The 26,349-nt window shown below is 46.6% G+C and overlaps 1 protein-coding gene across 7 annotated transcripts in view; it reads right to left on the bottom strand.

The window, feature by feature from the left end:
• Nfi (Nuclear factor I) overlaps positions 1 to 26,349 on the bottom strand; it is a 56,059-nt gene that overhangs the window by 14,576 nt on the left and 15,134 nt on the right. For 3 of the 7 annotated variants that reach the window (XM_077693268.1, XM_077693271.1, XM_077693265.1), the window contains exons 7-12: positions 25,594 to 25,659; positions 15,100 to 15,180; positions 13,340 to 13,597; positions 9,635 to 9,718; positions 7,947 to 8,110; positions 3,831 to 3,957 (exon numbers count right to left, since the gene is read on the bottom strand). In XM_077693268.1, coding sequence (XP_077549394.1) covers positions 3,831 to 3,957; positions 7,947 to 8,110; positions 9,635 to 9,718; positions 13,340 to 13,597; positions 15,100 to 15,180; positions 25,594 to 25,659 — 780 coding nt within the window. The remainder of the gene's footprint in view (positions 1 to 3,830; positions 3,958 to 7,946; positions 8,111 to 9,634; positions 9,719 to 13,339; positions 13,598 to 15,099; positions 15,181 to 25,593; positions 25,660 to 26,349) is intronic. The other 4 variants (XM_077693266.1, XM_077693270.1, XM_077693269.1 and 1 more) reach the window with 4 other exon arrangements.

Consider the following 26,349-nt stretch of genomic DNA (forward strand, 5'->3'; position numbering starts at 1 on the left):
TGTATATTCTAATTTTTTTCTGCTACCGGTGGTTTGTTATACACGAGTCCTTTTTTATCTTTTGTTTCGACATTTTTCGCAACTATGATATATGAAAACATTTAAAAAACTGGTGTTATATTGGAAAGGCCGTTAAATAATCTGCATTTTGTAGTCCTGTAATTAGTGCCTAACCATTTTATTTAGCAGAAAAATTGTTTTCTTGGACCCCTAAAAATCGGTCAATTTCCCCGCGGTAACGAAACAGTTAGAAGGTTCTATGGGCTTCATACTACTATGCTGCTTCAGACTATTCCCACTGCCCTTGAAAAACCATCTTCCATGCAATGCATTTGCGTACAGTAACGAAAAGAAACTTCAAGGGGATTCGGTGCCTAGCACAGCGGATTACATTTATCCCACAATTCCAACTTGGAAGTTTCCCCACTTTTTAAAGACGATGGCCCCTTTTCCAGGGTTTGACGGAAGCCCGTCAAAGTTTTGCGCAGGGCACGTGGGGTCAATGGGTGCTTTCAATATCGGTTACTACCGCTAACCTTATAATGGAGGCAATAGAAGAAAAAAGTCCTGGAATCTTTCACACACACCCCGAAAGTTTTCTACCGTTACGTGGACGATTGCTTTTGTGTTCTTTGCAAGGATGACGACCCACGATTTTGGCAGTGCTTGAATTCCGTAGGAACCCAGTGTCCGGTTCCCTGTTGAACAGGAAGAAAACGGCTGCCTGCCCTTTCTTGACGTCCTCGTGAGGCACACAGATAATGGACTAGCCTTTTCTGTGTACAGGAAGGCAACCCACGCTGGCCAGCACGTTAACTTCCGCCTCCTGCCACCTCGTCAGCCACAAGACATCTGTTATTTTCTTCCTGGTAACCCGGGCTAAGCGCATCTGCACCAGTGAGGAACAACTAGCAAGAGAACTAAAAGTGGTACAAGAATTATTCCAGAATGGGTGCCCGAGGAACTTCACCAAGATAATTGAGCAGCGAATTTTGTCTCCCGCTGACACTGCACCGAGCCAAGCATTCCCCGGGCGGCTATACCTTACGTCGCTGGCATCAGCAAAGTGCTTTCCAGGGCGGTTTAACCACATGCCCTGGGCAAAACTTCGCGGCAAGCTATTGAACGGGAAGGACAAGCTCCCAAAAGAAAGATACCCTGGTGTCATCTACAAAATCCCGTGCAGCGACTGCGACTGCGTGTACGTCGGTGGAGCTGGAAAGTTCCCGAGACACCTCAAGGAACCCTGGCATGATGTAAACAAAAAGAATGTCACCGCGAATGCACTCGCCGAACACGCGGAAGCTCATAATCGCAACATTGACAGGGACGATGCCACAATCATCACAAAAGAAAGAAACGTGACAACTGGGCTTCTCGTTGAATCGCTTGTTATACAAATGACACAAGATACCGTCAACAGGACAGAGGGCAACATGCCCGGTATCTACGCACAATCTTAACATCACATTTTGAAAGCATGAAAACCGCGACATATTGCCCCACCTCATTGTGACCAAGGATTCCATATGGGATCCGAACTGTCAACCTTTTTTCAAGACTTGGTCAGTGACCGCAACTTTGTTATGATGGCCTGTTTTGGACTAATTAAACACAAAATTTTTTGACTGTCCGTCCTTTGATTCAGCTGCCTGGCCAAGAGTTAAAATAGTTTTTGAACCAGACGTTTATACAGGCAGTACATTTCCAAACTACTAAATACGGCAGCAATGTTTATACTCACCATTATCCATAAAAGTAAAACAGGCATATTTAAAGCAAAACATAAATACATAACTGATGCTCCGATAAATACATCTCATAAATACATATCTGATAAATAAGTCTGATAAATACCGTATTTACACGATTGTAGGTCGACCCTTTTTTTCAAATTTGACCATCCAATGTTGGGGGGTCGACTTAGAATCGAAGTCGAACCATCTACCGCTAGTAACGGCAAGAAAAACGAGAAATCGGGGGTGCTACGAGGTGGGGACAGCTTTGCACCCTCGTTCCCATGGTTATAACCGCATAAGGCGTTTTATGCTCGCGAAAATGCGCCGCGCTGACGCTGCCGCGAATACCACCCGCATGCTGCGCGCTGCGCGCTACGCGATCGGCGGAGGCAACATGACGGGTAGTTCCAGCGGCCGCTTTAAACAGCTCTTTAAGATGTCACTGAAGGCACACACGAAGACGTTTGTGGAGGAAAGGAGGTGATAATGTGGTCGAAAACGACACTATGAAGCATTATCCGTGCCGCTAGGGAAAGCGCCAATCAAATATCCCCCACCGTGGTAAGCCTAAACATTTCCGGCGGCGCCAGCCGGCTAGTCCCGGGCGCTATCAAACTGATCAAAGAGCGCGCCTCCCCATTGCCGCGCTCGTCGCGCGTCATACGGAGGTAAGAACGGTAGAACTGGTTTAACTTAAAAGCAGTAGAAGCTGCCGCGCGCGCGGAATCGTCGACGCGGGCGTGAAAAAGTCGCCCGCGCAACACCGACGCGCACGAATCGCGTGCAAAAACGCGTCAAGAAGCTTTTTATTCGTCTCTAAAAATAAAATGAGTATTAGCGAATCCTTTGATTCAATGCGCGGCGCTCACGTAGCCCAGATCGTATCACGTTGTTCAGTACACTTCCGAACGCGATGGTGGGAGGCCATGGTGGGAGGTTAGTCGCTTTCCGTCAGCCGCCATTTTGTTTGTTTTGGTATCGCGCGCCAGTGGCTGCTGCCGGTTGCTTCGATGGTTGTCATCACGCAGCGATTGTGTTCTTCCCGCTCAACCCACAGCGCATGGTTATTCCATGTGCTTATACAAAAGCTTTTCATTTTTAACATCTACCGCGCACACCGCGAGCGCACGGCTCTTGTGGGAGCATCGATCATTGATGGTAGAGCCGCCGTGTGGGTTGACGGAAGAGCTTCTCTTTGTGATACGGTTTTATAGGCGGCGCTCGCATTTTTCTTTTTTTGAGAGATGCAATTTCTGGGGGTCGACCTACATTCGAGTCGACTTACAATCGTGTAAATACGGTACATATCAGCACTGTTCTTTTAATCAAAAAAAAAAAAAACGTGGTCTTAATTTTAAACACAAAAACAAGTTGAGAACTGGCATAATTTAATCTGGAAACGCAAAAAGGGCTCACGCTCAAGCCTGAAGCTCCTGGCTCAAGTGGCGTGCCAAACAGTAACAAAAGGTCCCAACAGATGGCGCGCCAGCAGGGAGGACGCAAGAAAATTGACTCGAGGAAACCTCCGCTGTGTTTATCGTGCGAGGACCAAGGCAGGAGGGGAGCAGCGCGAGAAGTGGGAGGGGGACAGAGAGAGAGGAGAGGCATTTACACGGCAGGGGCAGCAGAAGAGTCATCTTTTGACGACAATTGCAGCAAAGCGAGCACATTTGTTTTTTTACACCCCTCAGAGGCCCACTGCAACAGGTTACCCCCAGGGGGTGTTCGTTCCAAAATTCTTTGAAGCTGAGGGGCAGGCGAGTGTACAGGTGAGGCACATCGGGGAAAACTTTGCTAAACATTTACTAAACAAAAAAAATTTTTAAAACAAAGCTTGCTCTTCACATTAGAAAGCAATAAATTAGGTAATGTCTGCTTCTGTTTCCACGGCATTTTTTGTGACTTACGGCAACAGCCAAAAGCACTTGAGTGCTGCTTCAACTTTTTGCCAGCAGATGGCAGGCCAGCCAACTTGCCCCTGTTCGCCCCAGCGCAGGGGTGTCAGACGTGGACCGGCTTTTGATACATGGGGGTATGGGGAGTTGCGCAACGGGGAGTTACGGAGTAATTCTAGTTTGTTGTTGGGCGTACCGGTGGAGCGTATGATGGCCACAGGTCGGGCCATGGGTGCCGGCGGAGGGGGCGGCAGCATGGAGCTCGAGTAGAACTGTGGCAGCTTGGACGGGCTTCCCCGCACACTGGCAGCGTCGGGGCTGGCCTGCATCATTGCATCAGGGCAGAGCACCGCTCGTGAGCGACATAACCAACCGCACTGGATGCCCTTCACTTCCACGGGCAGTTACCACAGAATTGTGGTCAGTGTCTTCAAAGTTTGTTACGTCTTAAAAAATGGAATGAGTTACACAGTGTAGGAACACAAGAGGAGGTCCCAAGGTTATTGGAAATTGAAGTTGGGACCTCCCCCGGTTTCCTCTGATTAGGCATAAGAAAACACTGACCGCATTTCCGTTCAGTTTGCTTGGGTACCTATCGAGACATCTATGATATAAACTGGGCTATAATAGATCAGACCACCACTTAGGCCAACACCTTAACTTCAAGGGCAAAAAAAGCTGACAAGAACTGTAAACAAGCTCGCAAGAAATGTTTCATTTATATCCACTCCTTGTTTGTCATTGGCTCTCCTGTCTGCTCAAATGCTCATCAGAGCTATTGGGACTTTTCTCAAAGAGGTGAAAGTCTCGCAATTTTTTCAATGGTGCGTCCATACCTAGAACTTTTAAATTCCTTTCGCAGTACTTGACTGCGAGCTCAATCACTGTGCATAATTTGGCCTACAATGTGACCAATGGCGATCTCGCACCCAAATCGAGAATGAAGTCCACCACCTCATTTTCGCACCAAACTCGATAATGAAGTTTACCACCGTATTTTCTAACTCAAGGTGCACTTCACAACATCTGCGAAATGATTTCCTCATGAGTAGCATGATGACAACTTCAACATCTAGTTTTGCCAGCATTCAACGCTTGTCTCATACACATCAAACTGGTGTCCCCTGCTTCAGCTAACTCTCATCATATGCCGTAATTACTCGCGTAATGAACCCACTCTTTTTGAGGAAATTCGACACAAATTCAGGGGGAAGGCTCATTATGCATGGAAAAAGTTGCAACAGATTTTTAAAAAATGAGATTTCACACAAGAGAAGCGCTGTCAAAACCTTACCTTTCCTGTAAAAACCCGAGGCTAATTAAGTAATCACATTTCTTTTTCATTCACAATATGCTACTGGCCCCCTACTCGCCATCGTCCCCCTAGTCGCCTTGAAGCTGTCCTCCTCGCTGAAGCCTCTTGTGACTTCACATTTGTAGTCGGCCTACAGCGCATTGTCTTCCATGCCGTCAAGGCCCCCCAAAACTTCTTTTTCCACACCTGGAAACTTCCCTTGTTCGAGCACATAAAACATATGGCGATTCTGTCCATCACCAAACGTCTTGTTTTCGCCAGTGGCGTACACACACTGAATCAACACTAAAGTGTCACCCAGCCACAGGGATTTCATCTGCTTTAACGCATGCTCCACCAACTTCAGTTTAAAACCAGCTGTGCAGCTGGTTTTAACTGCAGCTGTACCTGGTTTCAACTGTAGTTGGTTTTAGCTGGTAGCTGTAACTGGCCTATTGTACACCGCGCACCAGGAGCACAAAAAAAGTCGGAACACAAAAAAAGCTCGGAACACACGAAATTTCTAAAAGTAATTTCGTGGTGTGACAAATGGCAGATGCCTGTTAATTTTGCTAAAACAGTCTTTATGAGAATTACCCTTAAAAAAGACCCTCTTTTGTTCCAGTACTCCACCAACAATACAATTCTGTCAGAAGTAACTCAATACAAGTACCTTGGTCTCTGGATTACAAAAAATCTATCCTGGTCAAAACACATAGATTTTGTAGTAGCTAAATCTCTCCGTAAACTTTTTTTCCTAAGGCGTTCTTTAAGATCAACCACACCAACTATTCGTCTCCTCGCTTACAATGCCATTATCCGTCCTATACTGGAGTATGCTGTGGTCATATGGGACCCGTTCACTCAGACTGATATCCAAAAACTTGAAAGGGTGCAAAAAAAGGTTGTTAGGTTCATTTATAACTCGTACGGTCCTACTTCGATTACAAACCTTCTCTTGAAAAGCAAATTGCCAAACATTCCGGACCAAAATCGAATATTGCGCTTAAAATTTCTCTTCCAGTTGATAAAAGGTCACTATGCAGTTGACACATCACATATCGTTCACTTTTCATCGGGTTACGCGACAAGACAGAGACACAATCTTACTATCTCTCCATTGATGCAACGAACCAATTGTTTCAAATATTCTTTTTTTCCTAGGACAATCGTGGATTGGAATAATCTACATAATGATGTTGTTACCCTAAGTACATTGTCTGCTTTTGAAGATTCACTGCAGAAATGATTGTTATCTATGTTTGTACCTTGCTTTTTGTTGATTCTCTTGTCTCGAAGAATCACTGCAGCTATCAGTTACATAAGTTTGTACTTCATTTGTTTTTGATTGTTTGTTTGCCTGTTACCACTGATGTTCATGTTTTGTACCACCCCTGCTATGATCTTGTAAAAGATCGCAGTATCAATAAATAAATAAAAATAAATAACAACAAAACCATGGAGCGTAATGGCGAAGTCACGGAACAGCACAGAGCAAGGAAGGAGTCGGGTGCTTTGTTCGCATACCGCAGCACTTTCATGGTGCTATATGGAAGGAGGTTTGCTTTGGGTTCAGCAGCAAGCACACAATTTTTAAATTGTCAGCCACGGCATTCGCGCTTACGTCTCTGGCTACTGTTGAGATTTTTTTTGTGTTAGAATGCTTTTTTAGCGTTTCTGCCCATACTGTGGCATGATATCAAGTTACTTCGTGCGTCGATGACATCACCAACTATGCCGAAATAAAAACATATTGCACAGTACCTGTTCTATTCCCGCTGCATTTTTAAGCAAGGTAACAAGAAAGCAAATTCTCAAGAAGAAATGTGGGGGGAGGGGGTTCTATAAGTGAGTGGGTTTATTACGAGAGTAAATACAGTACGCCTTGAACACAGCTGTAAACTGCCGCCAAGCTCTAGCCATCCCGGAGAGTGTTGAACACAGCACAAAACATGAAACAAGAATTAAACACTCAAGAACCAAAAAATATTGACAGGGAGCAAGAGAAATTGGTGTGCTCTGTCATGAAGATGCAGGCGATGACATCACTCTCATGGTTTCCAGACTAAAATGTACATTCTGGCAACGATCTCTATGCAAAACAAGAAGCGCGTTTTGTTCGCATTTCTCTCCCCCTTCTTTAGAACAGAAATTACTTATATTGCGGTTTTACCTTTCTAAGTACAAATTGCCTTAATTGTCACAACTTGTAGCCTCGTCTGTTTTAGAGGCGCAGGTCAATTAGGGAGCCATAGACAGGATAGCCACAAGCCATTTTTGTTTCTGTGAAACAACAGCACTATGGGCCTTAGGAATTTGGCTAGCCTGCCATCAGAGGCCTTCGGCAGGGTCTTTTTTGTATGAAAGCCTCAGGCAGACAGCGCCCCAGTCAACTACCGCACCCTCCTCAGCACAGTGGCTCCTTCTGCTGCTGAAACATTATTCTAAAAATGGAATTCTTCTTTTATTAGCTATTTCTGGCATTGTTTTTTTCTTTGCACACTTGTTCATTTCCAAACAAGATTGGTTAAAAAAAAGTTTTTAGAACTGTAAAAAGCACTGCGCACGCTTCGCTTCAGATCATCTACTACTCACCGCAGAGTGCAGACGACCGCAGCTGAAAGCGGTGTGCAAGCAGACAACGCCGATACCTCCCTCTTAATTTGTACAAAAGCAATATACAGGCAAGAAAAATCAAACAAATAGACAATTTTAGAATAAGAAGTTACTAAAACAGCAATTTAGTTCTTAAATTATCAAAAATGGGAAACACGATTAGTGTGCTGAGAGGGCACTGCGGTTGACCGGTGAGCTGTTTTTCACGCGTTTTCACCACAGATTCCCTGCAGCGACACATGGTTGCAATGCGAAAGTGACCCCCTGACGGCAGACTAGCCAAATTTCCAAGCACCACATCCCAACGCCATTCTAATTCTCACTGCTTTCAGCGTCTCATTAGACTGCTTTCTAAGCTGTCCACCATAAAATAGGTGTGAATGGGAACAGAGTGAAACTTGCATGCACTTGGGGCCCCGTGTTGTGCGCTTCTTGGCAGACCAGGTTGACAAAGTCCGAGAAGGTGTCCCCGTTCTCCTGGTACTTGCCCGCCGGGTGCAGGTAGTACGAGGGCCCACCCAGGCTGGGGCCGCCACCCAGGGGACTGCCGGCACCGCCCGCCACCCCTGCGACGACAGTACACCGCAACACCCGACGTGAATGCCGAAGAAATACACCGAGCCCCTTTAAAGCTGTCTTCACTTACATTCACAAGTGCATTGCTGGAAAAACATTTTCCCAGAGGCAATATAGGCAAGCTGATATCGAAGTATGAAAACTCGAGGGTCTTTCTTTAATTACCTCTCTTGAAGTCCCACCTACCTTTACGAAGTGTAAAAATGACTGCCCCACTGTTATCCACAAATGCAATGCTGGGAAGAGATTTATCCAGGGGCAGTATAAGCGTCCTGTTGTTAAAGTACAAAGCCCCAATAGCCTTTTAATGAATACCACATTACAACCCCGTGTATCCGTACGGAGAGTGCAATGCACCGAGCCCCCTTCTAAAGAGAGTTCACCCCACAGCACATGTGCAGTGCAGAAAAGACACTTATTAGGGGCAATTAAAACTGCCTCACATAAAAATGGACGAAGGCCCTGGAGCTGACAAGCTGGCATTCACGCGCGGGTTTTGGCATAGACAAGCTGCAGCAAAGAATCAGCGAATAAACAAGAGCATTGGCGTATGTCCATCAACCCTCGGTCCTCCGAACCACACAGTGAACAGCCAACAAGAAGAAACCAGATTGCGCACGTCTTGCAGACACCCTCAGGTGAGCGAATAAGAGACACAAAAAACATTGGCTCCAGATCTGCTTGCCTCAAGCTTTGCACGAAAAAAACCTTCACCATTCCTTCCTAAAGGAAGTTGAGAGAAGTGCGAAAGCTTTCTCGCGTCACAACTGCGTCAAAGGTGTGTCAAAACCTTCGCTAAAAGTGCGCCCATTATTCACTGATAGAAAGCCAAATCGATCATCAAAACCTTCACAAAGACCCAAACTGTAATCGAAGAACAAACCCAAGCAGCAATTTTCCTTGCACTACAAAAACACATGTACGAATGATCTAAATGCATACCGATGCGTGGCTTATGAGGTAACGGTATGCTAATATTGTCTTCCTTGTTCATGATAGATGTGTGTATTGTCTTATCTAGAAGCGTTCCTTTTTCACGATTTTCAAGTGACCGTTTTGATGCAGTGGAAGCCCGGTTTCAAGAAAGCACCATGTTATCACAGCTTTTCGGTTGACCGAGCGGTCTCAGTCCCACTAAGACAGATTGCGCTTGAAGTCTCCTCCCACCCCTGCCACGTAAAATTCTCTCCTTTCTCCCCCTCTAAACCCGCATCCCCGCCCTCCTCTCGCGTTCAGGCCATGATGTTTGCTCAATTCAATCCAACTTCAATCCAAGCCAAACAGTTGAATCAGGTGACAATTAACAGAACAATATCCTCGCATTCGTAATTTTAGGACTTTGGAACGGCCTCGCCTACATCTATATTTATAAGTGAACTCTTTTCCAGCAGTTTTTCAGCCCAGCAGTTGAACCGAGTGATGGACGCGCAAACAGACCAGAACATTCACACTTTCGCGTTGGGGTAAAACCACACACTCAGGCCACGATGCACGCAACGGGGTGGCACACTCACGCTGGTGGGCCGTCTTGGGGTCAGCTCGGCTCAGGGGGAAGGCCTCCATCTTTACTTTGGCATGCGTGGACGAGACCAGGGGCCCTGCAGGTCGGCCCGCACGCACATGCAGCCGGAAACAACACTCACCATGGTGGCCGCCACCGGCAGACGACGAGACCACGGCGGGAGCCAGGCACGCATGCAAGCACACACTTCGGCTACTGCTAGAGTTCAAATCAATTTCTTCTTCCAAGTACTATTTTTTACTCTCTCCTATGCAGACCTCAGAGGTTATCCGACTCTAACATTAAATTTTCATCTCCAATGAGGAAAGAAAGAGAGGAAAAATAAAGAAACATTACATGATGGGAAAAAATCTCAAAACTCCTGCCACCGGGAAACAAGAGTTACCGGGGAACAGCCACAGACAACCATGCACCGGAATTCTGTTCTGACACACTCCCACGTGAGGCAAGCATTGCTGTTTCTAAGCAGCTTCTTCCAACCAGCCCTTGACACTTGAGTTAAAGGGACCCTGCAGCACTCCCCATCGACTACTGGGAATGTATTTAAGGGTGAAGTCTATTGTCACAACCATTTCCTCCTGCAAGAATTATGAAAATCTATTCACTACCACTGAAAGTACGTGCAATAAGAAATAATAATTGTTCCCTCTCAACTAGACCGTGGACAATGCAACAGAAGCAGCGCCCTCTCTCCCGGAGAAGGGGGCAGCTTGCGGCATTCTCTTTGGTGGCTTTCAATATAACCCAGGCTGGGGAGTTTTCTCCTTTCCTCTGCAATGTGAAAGGGTCTATTTCTGGTCTGGCGCCAAAAAAAAAGAAGGGGAGGGGGGGCATGGCTGCCTGCTCGCAAGCGCAACTCATGCTGGTAGGGCGTTTTTGAAGCAATAAACGTTTGTTGTCGAGTGGTCTCGTTGAAAGGGGAGTATTGAGTTGGTCACCCAAACTCCACGTGCACTCAAAACATAAAAGAAACGCCAAAACTGAGTGTACAGGTTCAGCCATAAAAGAGAGTTGGTACACAGCGCCGACGACGGCAGATCATCACAGGAAATGCAAGAAATAAGCCGCAAAGTTAACCAGCGACAGCCAATAGGGCAGCCACAGCCGCAATGACGTCGTTTTGGCCATGCCAGGGGTGCATGATGAGGAGAACTGAAGAGAACGCGGTTGGTTTTTCCACATCTTTCACAGCGATTTGCATGCTCACCGCTTCACACGCACATTTAACATTTGGATTAGGTATTCCTGGCAGTGCAATCTAAACGTAGCGCAGGTTTACTTGCACTGCTCAAAGAGTGTTGCAGGGTCCCTTTAAGTCAATGCGTTATCACCGCATTGTTTGGGAACTAATGTTAGATGTACACTCGCCTTGCACTAATTCACCAGCGCTCCGAATTCACTTCTTGACTCAAGTTGTTAAGCCGCAATAAAATTTATGCGAGCCCACCAGTATGATACACTGCGGTTGATAACAGCCCGCACACTCTCTAACTCTAGCAGGCAGCTGAAACAGTCCTGACAAACTAAAAATGCACAAAAATGAGAGTCAGAACTGGAGAAAATAGTACGTGGTAGAAAATACAGAGTGTATGAGCCATTCCGCAGCCTACATTTTACAACTTAAATAAAATTACAACTGGGCGAAAAAAAATAATAATAAAACCAGAGGAAAGGGCAAAAACAGTGTAACCTGCACCAACCTCGACATTCAGGCGTTAGAAAGGTTTTAATTAGGTAACAACGCTTTCCGCTCTAGAAGTGCCTACTTGTCAAAGGGCAAAAACAGTATAACCTGTACCACGGTGTAAGATATATTATTAGGTGAGGACACAGCTTACAAAACGAACGTGTGCTCTTCGTCTTGATAAAGTCGCCAAACTGGCGCCGCTGAGACCGTTGATTGCAGCGCCCTCCAGCGGCAGAGAAAAGAAGCTGCCCGAGCGCCGCCCACACGGAGGTGTTCGTATCCCTTCGGCTCCTTGTCGGGCCTTCTCGGCAGCTTCCGTAACCGATCGTCTGCTCGATTTCTGCTTGCCGCAGCTTGGCTGGTTCCACCGGCCGGGGGTGCAGACGATAATTTGAAGAAAGCCGTGCGAAAGCCTTTGCGCTCGCCCCAGTGTTTCAACATGTTCTAGGCAGGTGTTTTGAGTCCCAAAGCCCAAGAAAAAATGGGGTGCAAATGTTTTATTGAGTACGTACTGCAACGGATGGCAAGAAAACGTGACAGTAATTAACGTTACCTGCGATCGTAAACGAATGAATGCGTTCTCTGCAGCCATCCCCAGCAGAAAATGATGCTACTTGCGGTCAGCATTTTTTTGAGAATGCGGTTGCGCGAAAGAGTTCTTTTTGGTGCTTTGAGGGGATGTACTACTGAATGTCGAAGAGGTGCGCGCTCGCAAACAATGCAGTGCCGTCGACTTTACCGTTGGCTACAGCCCCCCAAGCTACTCCGTACAAGCAGCGGCAAAAGAAAGCGTCCGCTGCCGGAACAACTCCCCGACATACAAGGAAAGTAGGCAGTTTGTGAAATGGATTAAACTGGCGGCGAGTACGCTGATGTTTCTTCGTCGTAAATGAGGTTGCACAACTGGGGTAAGTCCATGCACGAAGCAGCGGAGACGAATCGATGTTGTCAAACTCACTGCCGGTGTCCAATGTTCTGAAGAGCTGCACGCGCGTCTTAATGAACTTAGGACGCCCGAAATCTTGCAGCTGTTTAAACAATGCAATAAATTACGCGTTAAGATAACGTTGTGTGAGCTCACATGGTGAGCTCAAACAATTGTTTTACACGCACGCCGCTGGTGCCTGCGAACCACCTGGCTTCGGACAGTCGTTGTTCAAGTCACTTGAAGCCTCGGTAGCTTCGAAGCTTAGTTAAGAGTTCTGCCACCAGATGTCCTTTCAATCAAAGGTCCACGCGCGGCGCCACGGCGCCACCAACTCTATTTGACAGATTTTTGGGCTGCTGTGTCCACACCTAAAAGTATATCTTACACCGTGACCTGTACCAACCTCAACATTCAGGCGTTTGAAAGGTTTTAATTAGGTAACAACGCTTTCCGCTCTAGAAAGTGCCTACTTGTCGGCTAGTTGGAGTGTTAAAACAACTGACACTGGCTATCACATCCAAGGTAACCATGCCTTTTAACCACCTTTTACGGGATAATCACTGTGTAAAGCTTACCTGTGAAGTGACGCCATCCATCACCATGCAGGAGAACTTCAGGTGCATTACATTATGTGGACACATTTTATACTCTGGAATTACCTGCATCCTTCTAACATCTAACCACAGAATGCTGGTAATCCCTTGCTGCCCATGATCAGTGCTGTCACATGCAGCCATGCAAAAACATTAGTTACTCTCTACTGAGACCAACTTACAGCGCATAATGCGTGCACATTAAGTTCTGTGAATATTAAGTAATTTGATCAACTTTATCTTGAGCTTGTATTTGACGCTGGTAGAAAATCGCACTTACATTTATAACTTCTGAAGTGCACTACCAAATGGCATCCAAACTTGTTTGTTCTTAACAGAAAGGTTCCGTGTCCTGATCTGACCAACTGCCTGTTGGTCAGTTCAGAACTGACCAACTGCACTGAACTGCTCAGTACGCTCAGTACAGTCTCAGCAAGCTCCAGGCCCGGCTTTGAAACGAAAAACACCAGCAAACGGGGGTGCACGCACCATGATCGACGTCCGGCCAAGAGCTGGTGGCGTAGAAGTGCGCCCCTCCGCCAGCAGTTGCGTCTTCTTCGGCCGACGGCAGCCTGCGCAGCCGCTTGCAGCGCGGGGGAGCTCCCCCTTCGCCGGGGCTGGCCGCGCGCAGCAGCCCTGCCCCCACTGAGCTGGGCTGCAGGGCCGCGTCCGGTGGAGAGGCGTAGCCGTAGTACGGCGGCTCCAACTTCACGGCCTGGCCCCCATTGGATGCCTGCAGGACGGACCCTGCACACAGGCGCACACATGGAATGGTGGGTCCACTGCTGGAGGAGGTCAGGCGCGAAATAGACAAGTGCAGCCACCAAATAAAGCCACTATTAAACAACCTTTGTTTTCCACCTCCCTGCTTCATCACCAGGGGGCGAGGCAGGTTCGGGTGGCTGGAGGTGATAGCCTATTCATTTAGGTGAACTCTTGTATTCTACTTCTCCACCTTGCCACTAGGGAGCAGAACGTGTTCAAGTGGCTGTAAGTGACATTTTTTATCTAAATTTTGTTTTCTGGTTTTTCACTTCGCCACCAGGGCGGCGAGACATGTTCAAGTGGGTGGAGCTGACTCCTAGTTTTTTTGTCACCACAAAACTTTTTAACGAGGATTGAAAGGAGTAAAAAGAAAATTTTGAAAGGATATAAAAGACGTTACATACAAATGTGCAATCATGCAAACTACCAACTAAGGCTTATTTGCGCCTTTTTGAATTTGCGCCCAAGGAAAAGTATAACAAGTTGCATATACAAAAAGATACACACCCATGAAACAAATGGACACCTATGACACTTTTCTGACTGTATAAAAATTGAGTGAACCGGACCAAACCTACAAAACTTTTATGGTCAGACACAACAAATTAAAAGCATTTTTTTTTTCCTTTTTTGTCATTTTAAGAACAATACGTATGATCTGACCAGACTGCAAGCATGTTCACACTGCCTAATCTGGCAGTTTTTCAAAATGTGTAAAATACCACCAGTAGGATATATGGAAACACGGCTACAGATGTCATTGTCAGGCCCATAAAGTGCAAAAGCTCACACGGCTAAAAGGATATTAAACTTCAAGGTTAAGAGATAGTGATACTGCTTCTGATGAATTTTCCTACGTAGCCGGTCAGACAGAACCTTGGAGACAAAACGCCATGCACACACCAAGGGTGGAAGCCAGTTGACCTCCTTAACCACATCGGTAGTGTGATGAAAAAGGCTGGGACCATTGTTTAAAGTCGGTCTTTCAATGCACTCGGAAACTACTGAAAGATGAGAGACCCGACGCATGTGCACATTCGAACACCACCCGCGACCGCTCCTTGCCAGACTTGCAACACCACAAGAACCATTCCCAGCACCATGCATGCCGAACTTGAATGCAGGACATTGCCACCACGGAAAGGAAACAAAACGAAAAAGAAGAAGACAACCGTGCTCTCGTAAAAAACCTTTCACCGGAAACAGGAAAAGAAATGAAGGTGATCACTCGAGTGAAATGATGTGGCAGTCCCAGTGCAACAACCACCACACCACTGACAGGGAAGGAGGAGGGGTAAGGGTGGCAGACGACCGGCAAGACCGCAAGGTACAAACTGAGAAGTCTGTGTGTGCGCGCGACCCTGAGGCAAATTACGAAGACAGGTGCGATCTACGTGCCCATGCGTAAAAACCATCGTGGGGTGAAAGAGGGGAGGGGGGTGAGACATGATACGCAGGGGGTTATGTGTCCAATGGGCCCTTACCACTGCTTCTGGAGCCATCAAAGACAAAGGCCATAGTTTGCCGCTCCAGGAAATCTTCCTTCATTTCAGAGAGACACCTCGCTGCAAAGAACACAATGAGGGGGGCCATTCATCATTGCCCCGGGGTCCTGCTCTGTCCAACAGAGTCCACGCCACCGGCCGTGCTTGGAGAGAGATAAACACTTCCGACGGAATGCCCCAACAAAACAAGCAATGATAAGGGGGGCGGAGCACAGCACTAAAGCAGGGTCGACATAGCTTTAACAGTTACCGTGTAAATGTCCTCCCGACGGTCTTGCAGGCACAGGGTGATCAGAAACTGTGCATGTCCCAAGACAACAAAAATCTAAATTTTTTTTAATTGGTCCGGTACACTTTTATGATATTTTCATCCTACTCCTGTAGCCAGACTTTGTGTCTGCCAAGAAGTTGGGGAGAAACGGTACCTACTCATAGCCAAAATGCCCGCAGTTTTCTGCCATGTTACGGGTCGCTACCAATACCATCGCAAGAATGACTACATAGTTACAATCACTCATATTTCGACTGCAATCACTAACAACACCGATAATGGCATACTGTGTGACGACACATTGTAAAGTAATGAGATCTCCGCATGGGTTTCTCCCTAGCTTTTTATGAGGACTTGATGGTTTAATACAAGAGGAGTGATTAGTGTACAAACACTTACATACAAGCTGTCTAATTAGCCAAAATGGACAGGGCTATTAGTAAACATGTTTTAAAACAAATTAATAATACTAGCACACATACTCGTACTGAAAGGCATGCAAGGTTCATGCACGCAACCTTCCTTCAGGCATTTTTGTGTAGATCAGAATGAGCTGTTGTTTTGCGAGAATATAGAGATGATACTTCTATCAATATTAATTTTATTTCTGTAGCCTTTTTGTATACTCTTAGATCAATTTCAAGGCACGACAAAATGAAATAAGAATGCAAATGTGCATTTCAATTGCGCTTATCATTATTTGGTATCCTACAAGTTGGAACAGTCATAAATTTTCGGCTGGAAATATGAGAAACATCAAGTTCATAATTTTTTTTTGCTACCAATGTATAGAGGTGGCCTCAATAAAACAAGCTGCCATGTTTGCAAATCTATATAAAAGATTTGCAAACATAGGTCCTGTGTTATTGTTGACAAAGCTAAAGCACCCACTACAACGAAGTCCACTTCAGCGAAATTTCTGCTTCAACAAAATATTTCCAATTCCCCATCAGCTAGCCATAGAAGTTAATGCCACAAAGTCCTCGGCACAACGAACCATTTGTCTGGCTTGCTTTCGCTTCAACAAAATTTTCAATGATTTGGGCTGGGTTTGAACAATTATTTTACAATAAAATAAGCATAGCGCCAGCTATCTGTAACTTCTTATACATTCAGGACGCTTAGTTTCACCGAAAACATGCGCGGTGCACCCACACTGCTACCCAAAACAAAAAAACAAACTCGTAGGTGGACGCCATTTTTTGATGGTGATAACGATGCGGCGGGCCATCCTATTTGAGGCGCAGGCCAGGTTCGCCAAGCCGGAGCTATAGCCAATCCATATCCAGTTGAAATCGCGCGAATTTCCTCTGTTGCTGGCGCAGTGCCGTCATGTATTTGTTGTGAGCAGCTGTCCTTACAGTTTTCCTTCTACAATTCTTCAAAGTCAAAAGCATAAATAATGCTTTTGTGTTTATTCTTGAACCCATGTCATCCTATCTTAGTCACGAGCGCGCGGTCGCGATAAATGCAAGCGCCCGCGGCTCGCCTGCCAAGGGCAGTTGCCTACCGTGCCTTGTCAGAGGATAAGATAACGGCGCAGTTCCTGCCACAAGCAAGAGGGGGGCTTCCAACCGCCTAGCAGCTATCTGCAAGTAATCAGCTCGGTGGAAACACCTTGTTGTACAGCAATACGCTTTGCGATTGCATTTCTTCATTTCTTCACCTCTCCCCTTCTCCTCAGTATCGCGCTCTTTGCGTGCTGGTAAAAAAACAGATAACCATTGGTATGTCTGTTATCTGAATAAACACGACGTTACTGCGTGTCACTCCTTTTTCTAAACATCGTATTATGCTGCCAATGATGCGGAAATATCCGGGGCTATTTTTCTCGCCCTTTCGTGCTGTGTTCGGGCAGATTTTGCCTCAATGAATTTTCGCCTGAACGAAATTTTTTGCCCATCCCGTCAATTTTGTTGTAGCGGGATTCGACTGTAGTGCAAAACACAAATTAACGGCAGGAAGTGATATTTCCCTCAAACCTATGCTTATTTGAAGTTTTAACGAAAAATAAGTATGATTATAAAGTTTTCAGTTCATGACGTGTCCATTACAACAGAGTTGCACTGAACCTGGTCTTTGTACCAAACACCCCGCATTTTTCACCCTCGAATTTCGAAGGGCCAACAAGTACTTTTCTAAGAGAGAGATAAAATATGTTCACAGTAAAAAGTAATCCAGTCAAGTACAAGTCTGGTACAAGCGACACTTAGATTAATAATAATTGTAAAAATAGCTTTCCCCAGTCGACAAAGCTGCCATCACCGACCCACTCCATGCCCCACCGAATGGGAACTGTTCCATTTACACTTCCTAACATCACCAGTGACGCAAAGGTACTCTTCTTCAGTCGAGAAACAATTTCAATTTCGTGCTGCATGAAACAGCCACCAGATGGTGCCACCTTCCTAAGGAGTCTGAAATTTGGCAAGGTGTGGCACTCTCTCCATTGCACTGTTGGCATTCAGATATGAACCAACATTTCGATATGAAGCAACGTTTCATTTAACCTTTGCTGTCTGGTAATAACTTTTGCACGTGTTTTGAAAGCACCAATTTTCAATCGTCCAGTCTCTTGTCCCCCTGAGAGAAACTTGGTCTGCCGTTGGTTGCAAAGCCCACTTCCTTCCTAGCAACCATTTTTTTTAGGGCAATGTAGCAGCACACAGAAAATATTACGACCAAAGCAGAGAGACAGACGAGGGAGTATTCTCAGATAGTATTGCATAAAGCAGCTTGTGGAGAGAAATAAAAAATCTCGCAGTTAGAAAGTCCCAGACTTTCTAACTGCGCAGGGTCTACAGGGCCTCTTATCGACGTCCTCAGCAGGGAATAAGTACAGTTTGGTCTTTTACGCTGAGGCTTTCCTGCTCCCAGACCAAAAAGCCGAAATGGTCGCTCAAGAGTTCGTAGAAAAAAATCACAGGGATCACAGGGAACCCTAGCAGCTGTTAACAAACCAGGGCACGAATTTTCTGTCATGCGTCATGCAGGAAGTGTACAACCTCTTAGGCATTATACGGTACAAACCACTGCTTATCAGGGCCACAAAGAGGCTGAACCAAACTCTGGTAACAATGCTATCTGACTACGTTGACTACGATCAGAGGGACTCGGATAAATGGCTGGCTTTTGCAGTGTTTGCTTACAATACCAGGGAACTAACGAGACTCCCTTCTTCCGCCTTTACGGTCGCGATGGATCAGTGCCGGATTTCATAGGCGCACCTCCTGCGACGCATTACGGCACTCTCGAATGTTACCACGCAGAGCTAGTTCGACGCCTCTCAGTTAGCCATCAGCTCACGGCTGAGGCACTTAATAAAGTGGCGGTAAGACGAAAGGAGTGTTTTGGCAAGAACAGCCAAGACGGGCCGTACAATATGGGAGACGGGGTGTACACATGAGTAGAACACCAGACCCCTGGCCTCGCGAGGAAACTAGCGCCAAAATGGAAGGGTCCTTTATGTGTCATCGAGAGGCTGTCAGATGCAACATGTAGAGTGAAAGGGAAACGACGTGCGGATGAAAAAATTGCCTCGTTGGTAAACTGAAAAGGATGACATCCCCGCATGATCCAGCTACGCAACACTCATAAAAGGTTAGGAATGAACGCTGCAACAACAGCCCGCCTCATGAGAGCGATAGCCCAGCGGCGAGCACAGTCGCAAATGCGCTTCCCGGAGCCCTCGTGGAGGAAATCATACACAATTCTTCCCCGCGGCCCAGGAGACAGTAGGCGGCTCCGTCTAGCCGACTCATGGCTACGCGCTCTATAGCAGGGGCACGCCGCCTACCCATCAGTTCCGAGCATCTGTCCACGAGCACGGTTGGGAATCCGATCTAACTGTGCCCAAGCCTGCCTAGAGATAATGGCTGCTATGAAGGGGTGAAGTGACCACGTTCGCTTGCGCCATGCACACGCGAGTTCACAGAGTATTTATTATGCCTAAACTTCACTGGTGCCAACGCGTCTCGCCGAGTGATACAACTGTATTTGGGGTGGTGTCGTGGTGTTGTGGTGCGGTGTTTCTCCTCATGCGTGGGATCCAGCTATGAACCCCAGGTCCACATTTGTGAACGAGACTTTCGCAGGGACAAAAGTCTTGGCGGGTGGATAGGCAGGTGTGACGTGTTTGGATATTGACACCGGCTGCTGACTGCATGCTACTGATTCATGGAAAAGCCGAAATCACTGATCTCCAGCAGAGTTGCTGGATGGCGCTTCGAGCTCTCCGGCACACGGCCGCCGGAAGTTCGAGCGCTCGTCCCGGAAGTCGGGCCGTTCCAGCATAGCGCATGCTACGCATGGGCTGGTTTCGCACGCATTTCGCCAAAAATGCCTGCTTGTTGCGCCGTAAACTGCACAAGCAGACCAGAGAAGTCGTCTGGGAAGACGTTCTACTTGGAAGTATTACAATATTCTGAACGATGTGCGTGATACGCTGCGAAACGCAAATGTCATATCAGTGTCGTTTTTAAGCTGGGGCTCTTGTTACGCAGATTCCCTCGCTCTAAGCCGGATTTATACCGGCGTTGGGTGGCAAACTTATACCCTAGTTACACGGTGAAAGTAACCGCAGTTGTTTAACCGTGGTTACTAAACTTTAACCGCAGTTATCGCCAACTGCGGTTTTGGATGTTGCACGCGAAATTGCAAGTTTGGTAACCGCACTTGATTATGAGCGCAACAAAAATAAATTACCACACTTCTAACTTCACGATAAAAAAAGAGAAGCAGTGTAGACAAAAAGAAATATCGTTAAAGCATTCGCTTCTGACACAAACGCAACGCACTCGTGCGCGGCGAGAAGAGGGGCTTCCCCAACAGCTCGCAACCGGCTTGGTTTGCTTAGGTCTGTTCGGTGTTGGGAACTTTCATCTTAGCATCGCGGTAGATATTTGACCACCGCTATCTCTACAACTGCGAATTACAATCCATAGCACAATTTTTCACCGCACTAACATTAATTTTCTCGAATGCGGAAGTTCTTTTCCGCGATCAGATTGATTTCGAAGAGCGGCGATGCGATAAGCTGTTGCTGCCGTGGTCTGGGATGGTTCGGGCCGCAAGCAGTGCCATGCGGGCAGGCGCGCCGGCGTGTTTACAGGCACGGCCGACGCGCGCGCCGATCGTTTCCGTGTGCTGAAAACGCTTCAAGATTGCCTGCTATATCCATTTCTGGCGGACGACGCGCGCGTTTGTCGTAGTTGATCGGGCGGATCGGGAAACGAGCCGCTGCTGACGGGCAGTCGCGCTGATTGCGAGAGCGATGCAAAGAACGTAAGCGCGTCTTGGGGACAGCTTTTGGGCGCCTGCTATTTGAGAACCTTTGTCTCTTCCGAACGCCAGGTGATTTTTTTTTTTTCGCCTCCGCTGATGCGCCGCCACTTGCGTCCGAACTGAATTGTGCGATTTTGAGCACTGCGGCTGCAGAAAGTGCGGTTAGCGTGACCGAACTGAGGTGCCAAGCTCAGTTTGCGCTAACCATGGTTAGCGACGTAACCGCAGTTTCGTCTGTCGTGTAACGCAGCAAACTGCGGGTTTTGTCTAACCGCGGTTTGCTTAACCGTGGTTAACTGTGCCCATGTGCTCTCCATCCCCAGGCAGCAGGCTCTGCAGTTACCACTTTACTGACAACTGTTATGACAGAACGGGCGCACGAACTCGGCTACAGCCTGTCGCCGTGCTCACGTTGTTTTCTTTCTAGCATAAATCCCTAGCATAAATTTCTAGCATAAATCCCGTTACAGCTGCGTCGTCTCTCAAACCAAGACCCAAGTGACATTTTCGTTCTCCTTTGCAATTAAATTCTGCTTCATATTAACGTCGCATATTTCGGTATAGCATATGTTGCGATCTGAACGCAATGTGTATAGCCAAAATGCAATAAAGTGAGAACAAAATGCCAAAATCCGCCAATCGGGACGCTTATCAGCGGTTGAAAAGCATAGCAGACGCCCGACTTCCGGGACGAGCCGTTGAACTTCCGGTGGCCGTGCGCGCGCCCGGCCGCGACAGCGGCGAAGCGCCATCCAGCAACTAAGTGGAGATCAGTGGCCGAAATGCATACCACCCCACAGGAGATGTCCCTATGCTGACCACAGCAACGACCAGCGTGCAACGACCAGCCAGCCGCAAGTTCCCAGAACCAGCACCCAGCTCTGCCTTCTCTCCACACACCGGCGGAGGTGATAAAAAGGCCCGCACGCCCCTCAATCACTCTCTCGCCACCCGCCGTTGTCAGAGACACCATAGGGGGCATCCAAAAGTGCTCCCAAATCCCGGCCGAGACTGAGACGACGATCGTCCCTCTCGTACCCATCTACGCAGACCAGCGAACCCGCAGCAGCACTCCGTGTTCGCCCCCCAGTGCCCTGCAACGCCCGTGGACATCACAGCGCCCCGGAACGAGAGTCCCGACCTTCCCGGGACAACAGAGCAAGCGCACCCCGGCCACAGAGCGAGAGGTCCAGTGCCAGCCGCCTTCCTGACCCACTCCTACGAGTGACATCATCTCACTGGGTGAGCGCGTCGGCACCGGCCCAACTTCGTTGCTAATTAAATTGTTTCTATAGCTAAACCTGTGCTGCCTCTTTTCCCCTCGACTCTGTGCGGACCCACCTAGTGGGTAGCGTGACGCTAACCCCCTATCGGGGATGTCACATTGAGCTGTGTGTGAAAAATGAGCACTATCAGCGGGATAAGAGCAGCTTAGTCGCTACTGCTGCTGTAGGGGACTCATGGCACAACGTGCATTGCCATGAAGCCACACCAAAGGAAATACCTCGCATATAATCTGCACCTCTACTTTACCGCTGAAATTTTTACAGTTTTGGTGCGGGACACGTGCGAAAATACGGTAGTGTATGTTGCGAGTAGAGGGTGACGTGAGCGTTGCTAAAATGATAATAAATGAAGCTCTTGAATGCAAAAATGGCTTGTCTTCTACAGAGAACTTTTCCACATTTTCTTTCTCTCAGTTGCAAAAATCAGGTGCGCATTAGAGTTGAGGGCATGTTCGATTCCAGTAAATGCAGTAGCATCCATTACACCATGCTTTGTGACACAGCTTCAAGAGTAATCAATTCCCGACTGCAAACAAACCATTCATCAAGTATGTGAAGAATGCGGTATCAGCCTGTTCAAAGGATTCCCAACCAACTGTGGAGGTTTGCAGCAGAAGTGGATGGCTAGGCAAAGAGATCATCTGCGCTCTTCTAAGAACAGAAGACCTTCAAACAGAACGTAGTGACCAAACTAACTGGACAAAACACACCACTTAGGATGGCCAAAGAGCTTCACGCCGGCCTTTGGAAACACCTGAAACCCCCAAAGCGGACTGTAAGCACAACACAGAGAGGCCAAGTCATGCTGTGAAGCAAACAAAAAGGAAGTGATGTTTTACAATCTGAAAACACCATTCACTACAGCTGTTCACAAAGCTCAAGTCGAAAATATATCCAGTCTCTCCCAAACATAGACCCCCAAACATAGACGTCGGGCTATGCCTATCACGAATGAAAACAACGGTATTGGAGGCTCACAACAAAACTACATATTTGGGGCATGCAAGCAGCAGATCTCTAAGTCAGGTGACAATGTCAGTATACAACGACACACTCAGCTGCCTTGCCACCTGAAAAAGTGTTGCGGACTGAAATGGGGACTGTGGAACTCTCAAGCACCAAGCTCGCTACAGAGGCCTCAAGCTAGCAAGCTTCCCAGTGCTCACGTCAAGACATGAGGCGACCCCAATAGCAGGCACAGCTATTCTAGGCCTGTACAATTAGCCCTGGTATATGCAGTAGCACTGGAAAGAGAATCTAGGCCAAACCAGCTTTGATCATTGAACCGAAACGGCAAAACTGTCCAAAGCCGGGAAATTTCTTTTGTACGCTAACACAGTGGTATTTTTTGAGGTGACCAAAACAGGATGGCAATTAAAGTCGAGAGTTGTGCTAGGAAATATGCGTGTGATGGGAATTTCAAAGAAGACAGATCATGACATCTTTCCAAATTCCTTTCCCCCCCCCCATCTCCTCCGAAGGATGTGGACATACGGCATTACCGTTTTCAGGACAGCATTCCACAACACAATTCCACTATAAAAAATTCATTCACTCCGAGATTTCTTTCCGTTATAGCCCTGATTTTAAACTTTTTCCCGATTTTGGGGGTTTAATGCACCGAAGCTATGCACCGCACCGTAGTGGAGGGCTGCGGATTAATTTTTAACTCCCGGGGATCTTTAACGTGCGCCAAAATGTCAACACATGGGCGGTCTTGCTTTTTGCCTCAATCTGAATAGCAGCCCCTCGAGCCGGATATCGAAGCCGCATCCTTAAGCTAAGCAGCAGCACCAACACCCTATCTAGTGAGCCACAATGGTGAGTTTTGGTTTTAAATCAAAGGTATATATAGTTTCTTCTTGATATTTTTCCACTTTCTTTTTGCTCCCAGATGTTCACCCAAGCCTCCCTTTTCAAAAATATTTGTGTTTCACTGCAAGATGGTAATGAATACATTATGATTATACATCAACAAGCCTCTTGTGTGGCACTTTGCATGGAAAAATTCAAACTATATTTCACACACACAGAGTGCTTTACTTACAGCTAAGACAAAGTTTCAAGGTTTTACTTGTTCAACTTGGCACCGTTATTAAGACAGCCTGAGCCAGAATTCTGCTGAATTTCAGGATGGTGGCCGGGCGCCTCAACAATCCAATATCTCCGACCTCCCCCTTGTACCACCAATAACATCGTTGCATGAAAGTGTGCTGAACAAAACTAGAAACAAAAACATAAAAAAAAACATAAGAAGCTTGCAGAAACTCTTAAGCGAGAATCATAGAATAGATGCGTAAACTGCTCTGCTATACGCCAAGCCCCTTTGAAGTCCGCCTCACCACTACACATGCATGCATTTCTGGGAAGGTATCTCTCCAGGTCCTATCTATGCACTCTGATATTAGAGTAGAAAGGCTCTAGGGTTTTTTATTCAGTACCTTAACCTACATGTTTACCTACAAAATGTATATTCTCAAGTTTTTCCACTACTGGTGGTTTATTATACACAACTCTCTATTTTTTATTTTCTATGACACCTGGACAAAAATTTTGAATTTGATCATTTTTTCGCAATCATTATTTATGAAAATATTATTAAAACTGGTGTCATTGGAAAGCGCGTGGAATGATCTGCATTTTATGCCACTGCAGTGTGTGCCTAACCAATATGCATAGCACAGAAAAAATGCTTTCTTAGACCCCTCCAAATTGGTCAATTTCCCGTGGTAACAAAAGAGTTAAAGGTTAAAATGCTTTAGCACCTTCCAATAATAGCATTTCCGTACGCAGCAGAAATGCGACTCGTCAAGCACTATCAACAAACAGATGCATGTTCTGGTTTAGTTCAGATAGAAATGCTTAATTAGCTAGTTAAATATATGGAGTCTGCATGCCTAAACCGGTGTAATATGAGCAGCAATGAACCAGGAAGGATGTTTGTGATTTGTGTGGTGCCCCTTTAGAGCCACCAAAACACTCATGACACTCTCAGCAATTTTGCTGCACTAACAATTTCCTGCACTAAGCAAAGGAGTCAGTAATGCAAGCCGGTCCCAAATGACCTTCAACAAGCGCCAACAAAGTGGATCAAGTGCTATCAAACTCTGCAAATGAGAAATACAAGAGTTTGGGCGTCCAGTTCAGCAGGCATTTTTTCACTTTCAGGGTTGGTTTAAGCCATCAGATTGTTGAAAGCCAATATTTGAAAAAAAAAAAGAAAAAAAAAAGTGTGATACACATTAAATACAGCTTTGGTGATGGCTAAATCAGCCAGAAACAACAACTGTATGAACATTGCTAGAAGCATAAATGCCCCCTTTTTTATTTTATTGTGTATCAATTCGGACTTTGTTGAAATTTCTGTCACTGCGGCAATCTCAATAGAAAATGTGTGGCTTATACAACGATGCAACTTGTCTACACAATTTTCCCCAAGAACAGCATTTAATAAACAAATGTGGCTTGTACAGTAGTGTGAGTTATAAACTGGATGATACGGTAGTGCGGTACCTCGCAACACTTCTAAAGTCTTACCACCTACATGGCTGGGTGTGCCTCACCCGGAAGCTTAGCTTATTCAGTGGGCTCCAGTAGCCTCTATAAGCAAAAACAGAGACGGAGGAGACTCACCTTTCGAGAGCCGGTAGAGTTCGGCCGACGTGAACACGCCCGTCGCTAAAATGCTGCTTGCATCTCCTGCACACCCAACAACACCCGCACCACCCATCAGCCTGGCGTGTCAGGCGTGGCTTCATTTTGCAACTGTAATTAGCCATCAATGAAATCAAACATTTCCCACTGCACCTATCGAGCGTGAACAGCCCCATACCAACAGAGTAAAATGCTCATTGTAGGGCTACAAGCGCTCATTTAAGCAAGGCCTGCCATTTTGGTATGCGGCTTTAAGACCACAGTATCATTTTCAATGTGGCCTTTGGTGGGTTTTTCTCGCGATACAGTAAAACCTCATAACAAGAGACACTTGGTTACAAGAGACATTTGAATGAAAACAGCTCGGTTGGTTTTCCTATGTTTGCTGTGTTAGCAACATTGCATACAAGAGACCTTGGTTGCAAGAAACATATTTCCTAGGTCCCTTGAGTGTCTCTTGTAATAAGGTTTTGCTGTATCAATTCAAAGTAGTGAACACGTAGAGATGTGGTTAAAAATAGCTCTGCATATCCTCACCACTCCCAGCAAACGTTTTGATAGTGCCAGCAGCAACGAGTAAGATTATGTCAACGCCAAAGTTCACTTCCAAAATGCACGATGCAAGCCTGAATCAAGTTACGCATTTCCCCTTGGCTCACACAAACACTGCGACCACTCCAAACAAGCTGCAGACATCACCTAAAGGAGGTGGAAGCCAGCATTTATTCAATTTCG

This window comes from Haemaphysalis longicornis, unplaced genomic scaffold (genome assembly GCF_048455015.1).
Source record: "Haemaphysalis longicornis isolate Haplotype H1 unplaced genomic scaffold, Haemaphysalis longicornis Haplotype H1 scaffold_12, whole genome shotgun sequence".
NCBI classification, from domain to species: domain Eukaryota; kingdom Metazoa; phylum Arthropoda; class Arachnida; order Ixodida; family Ixodidae; genus Haemaphysalis; species Haemaphysalis longicornis.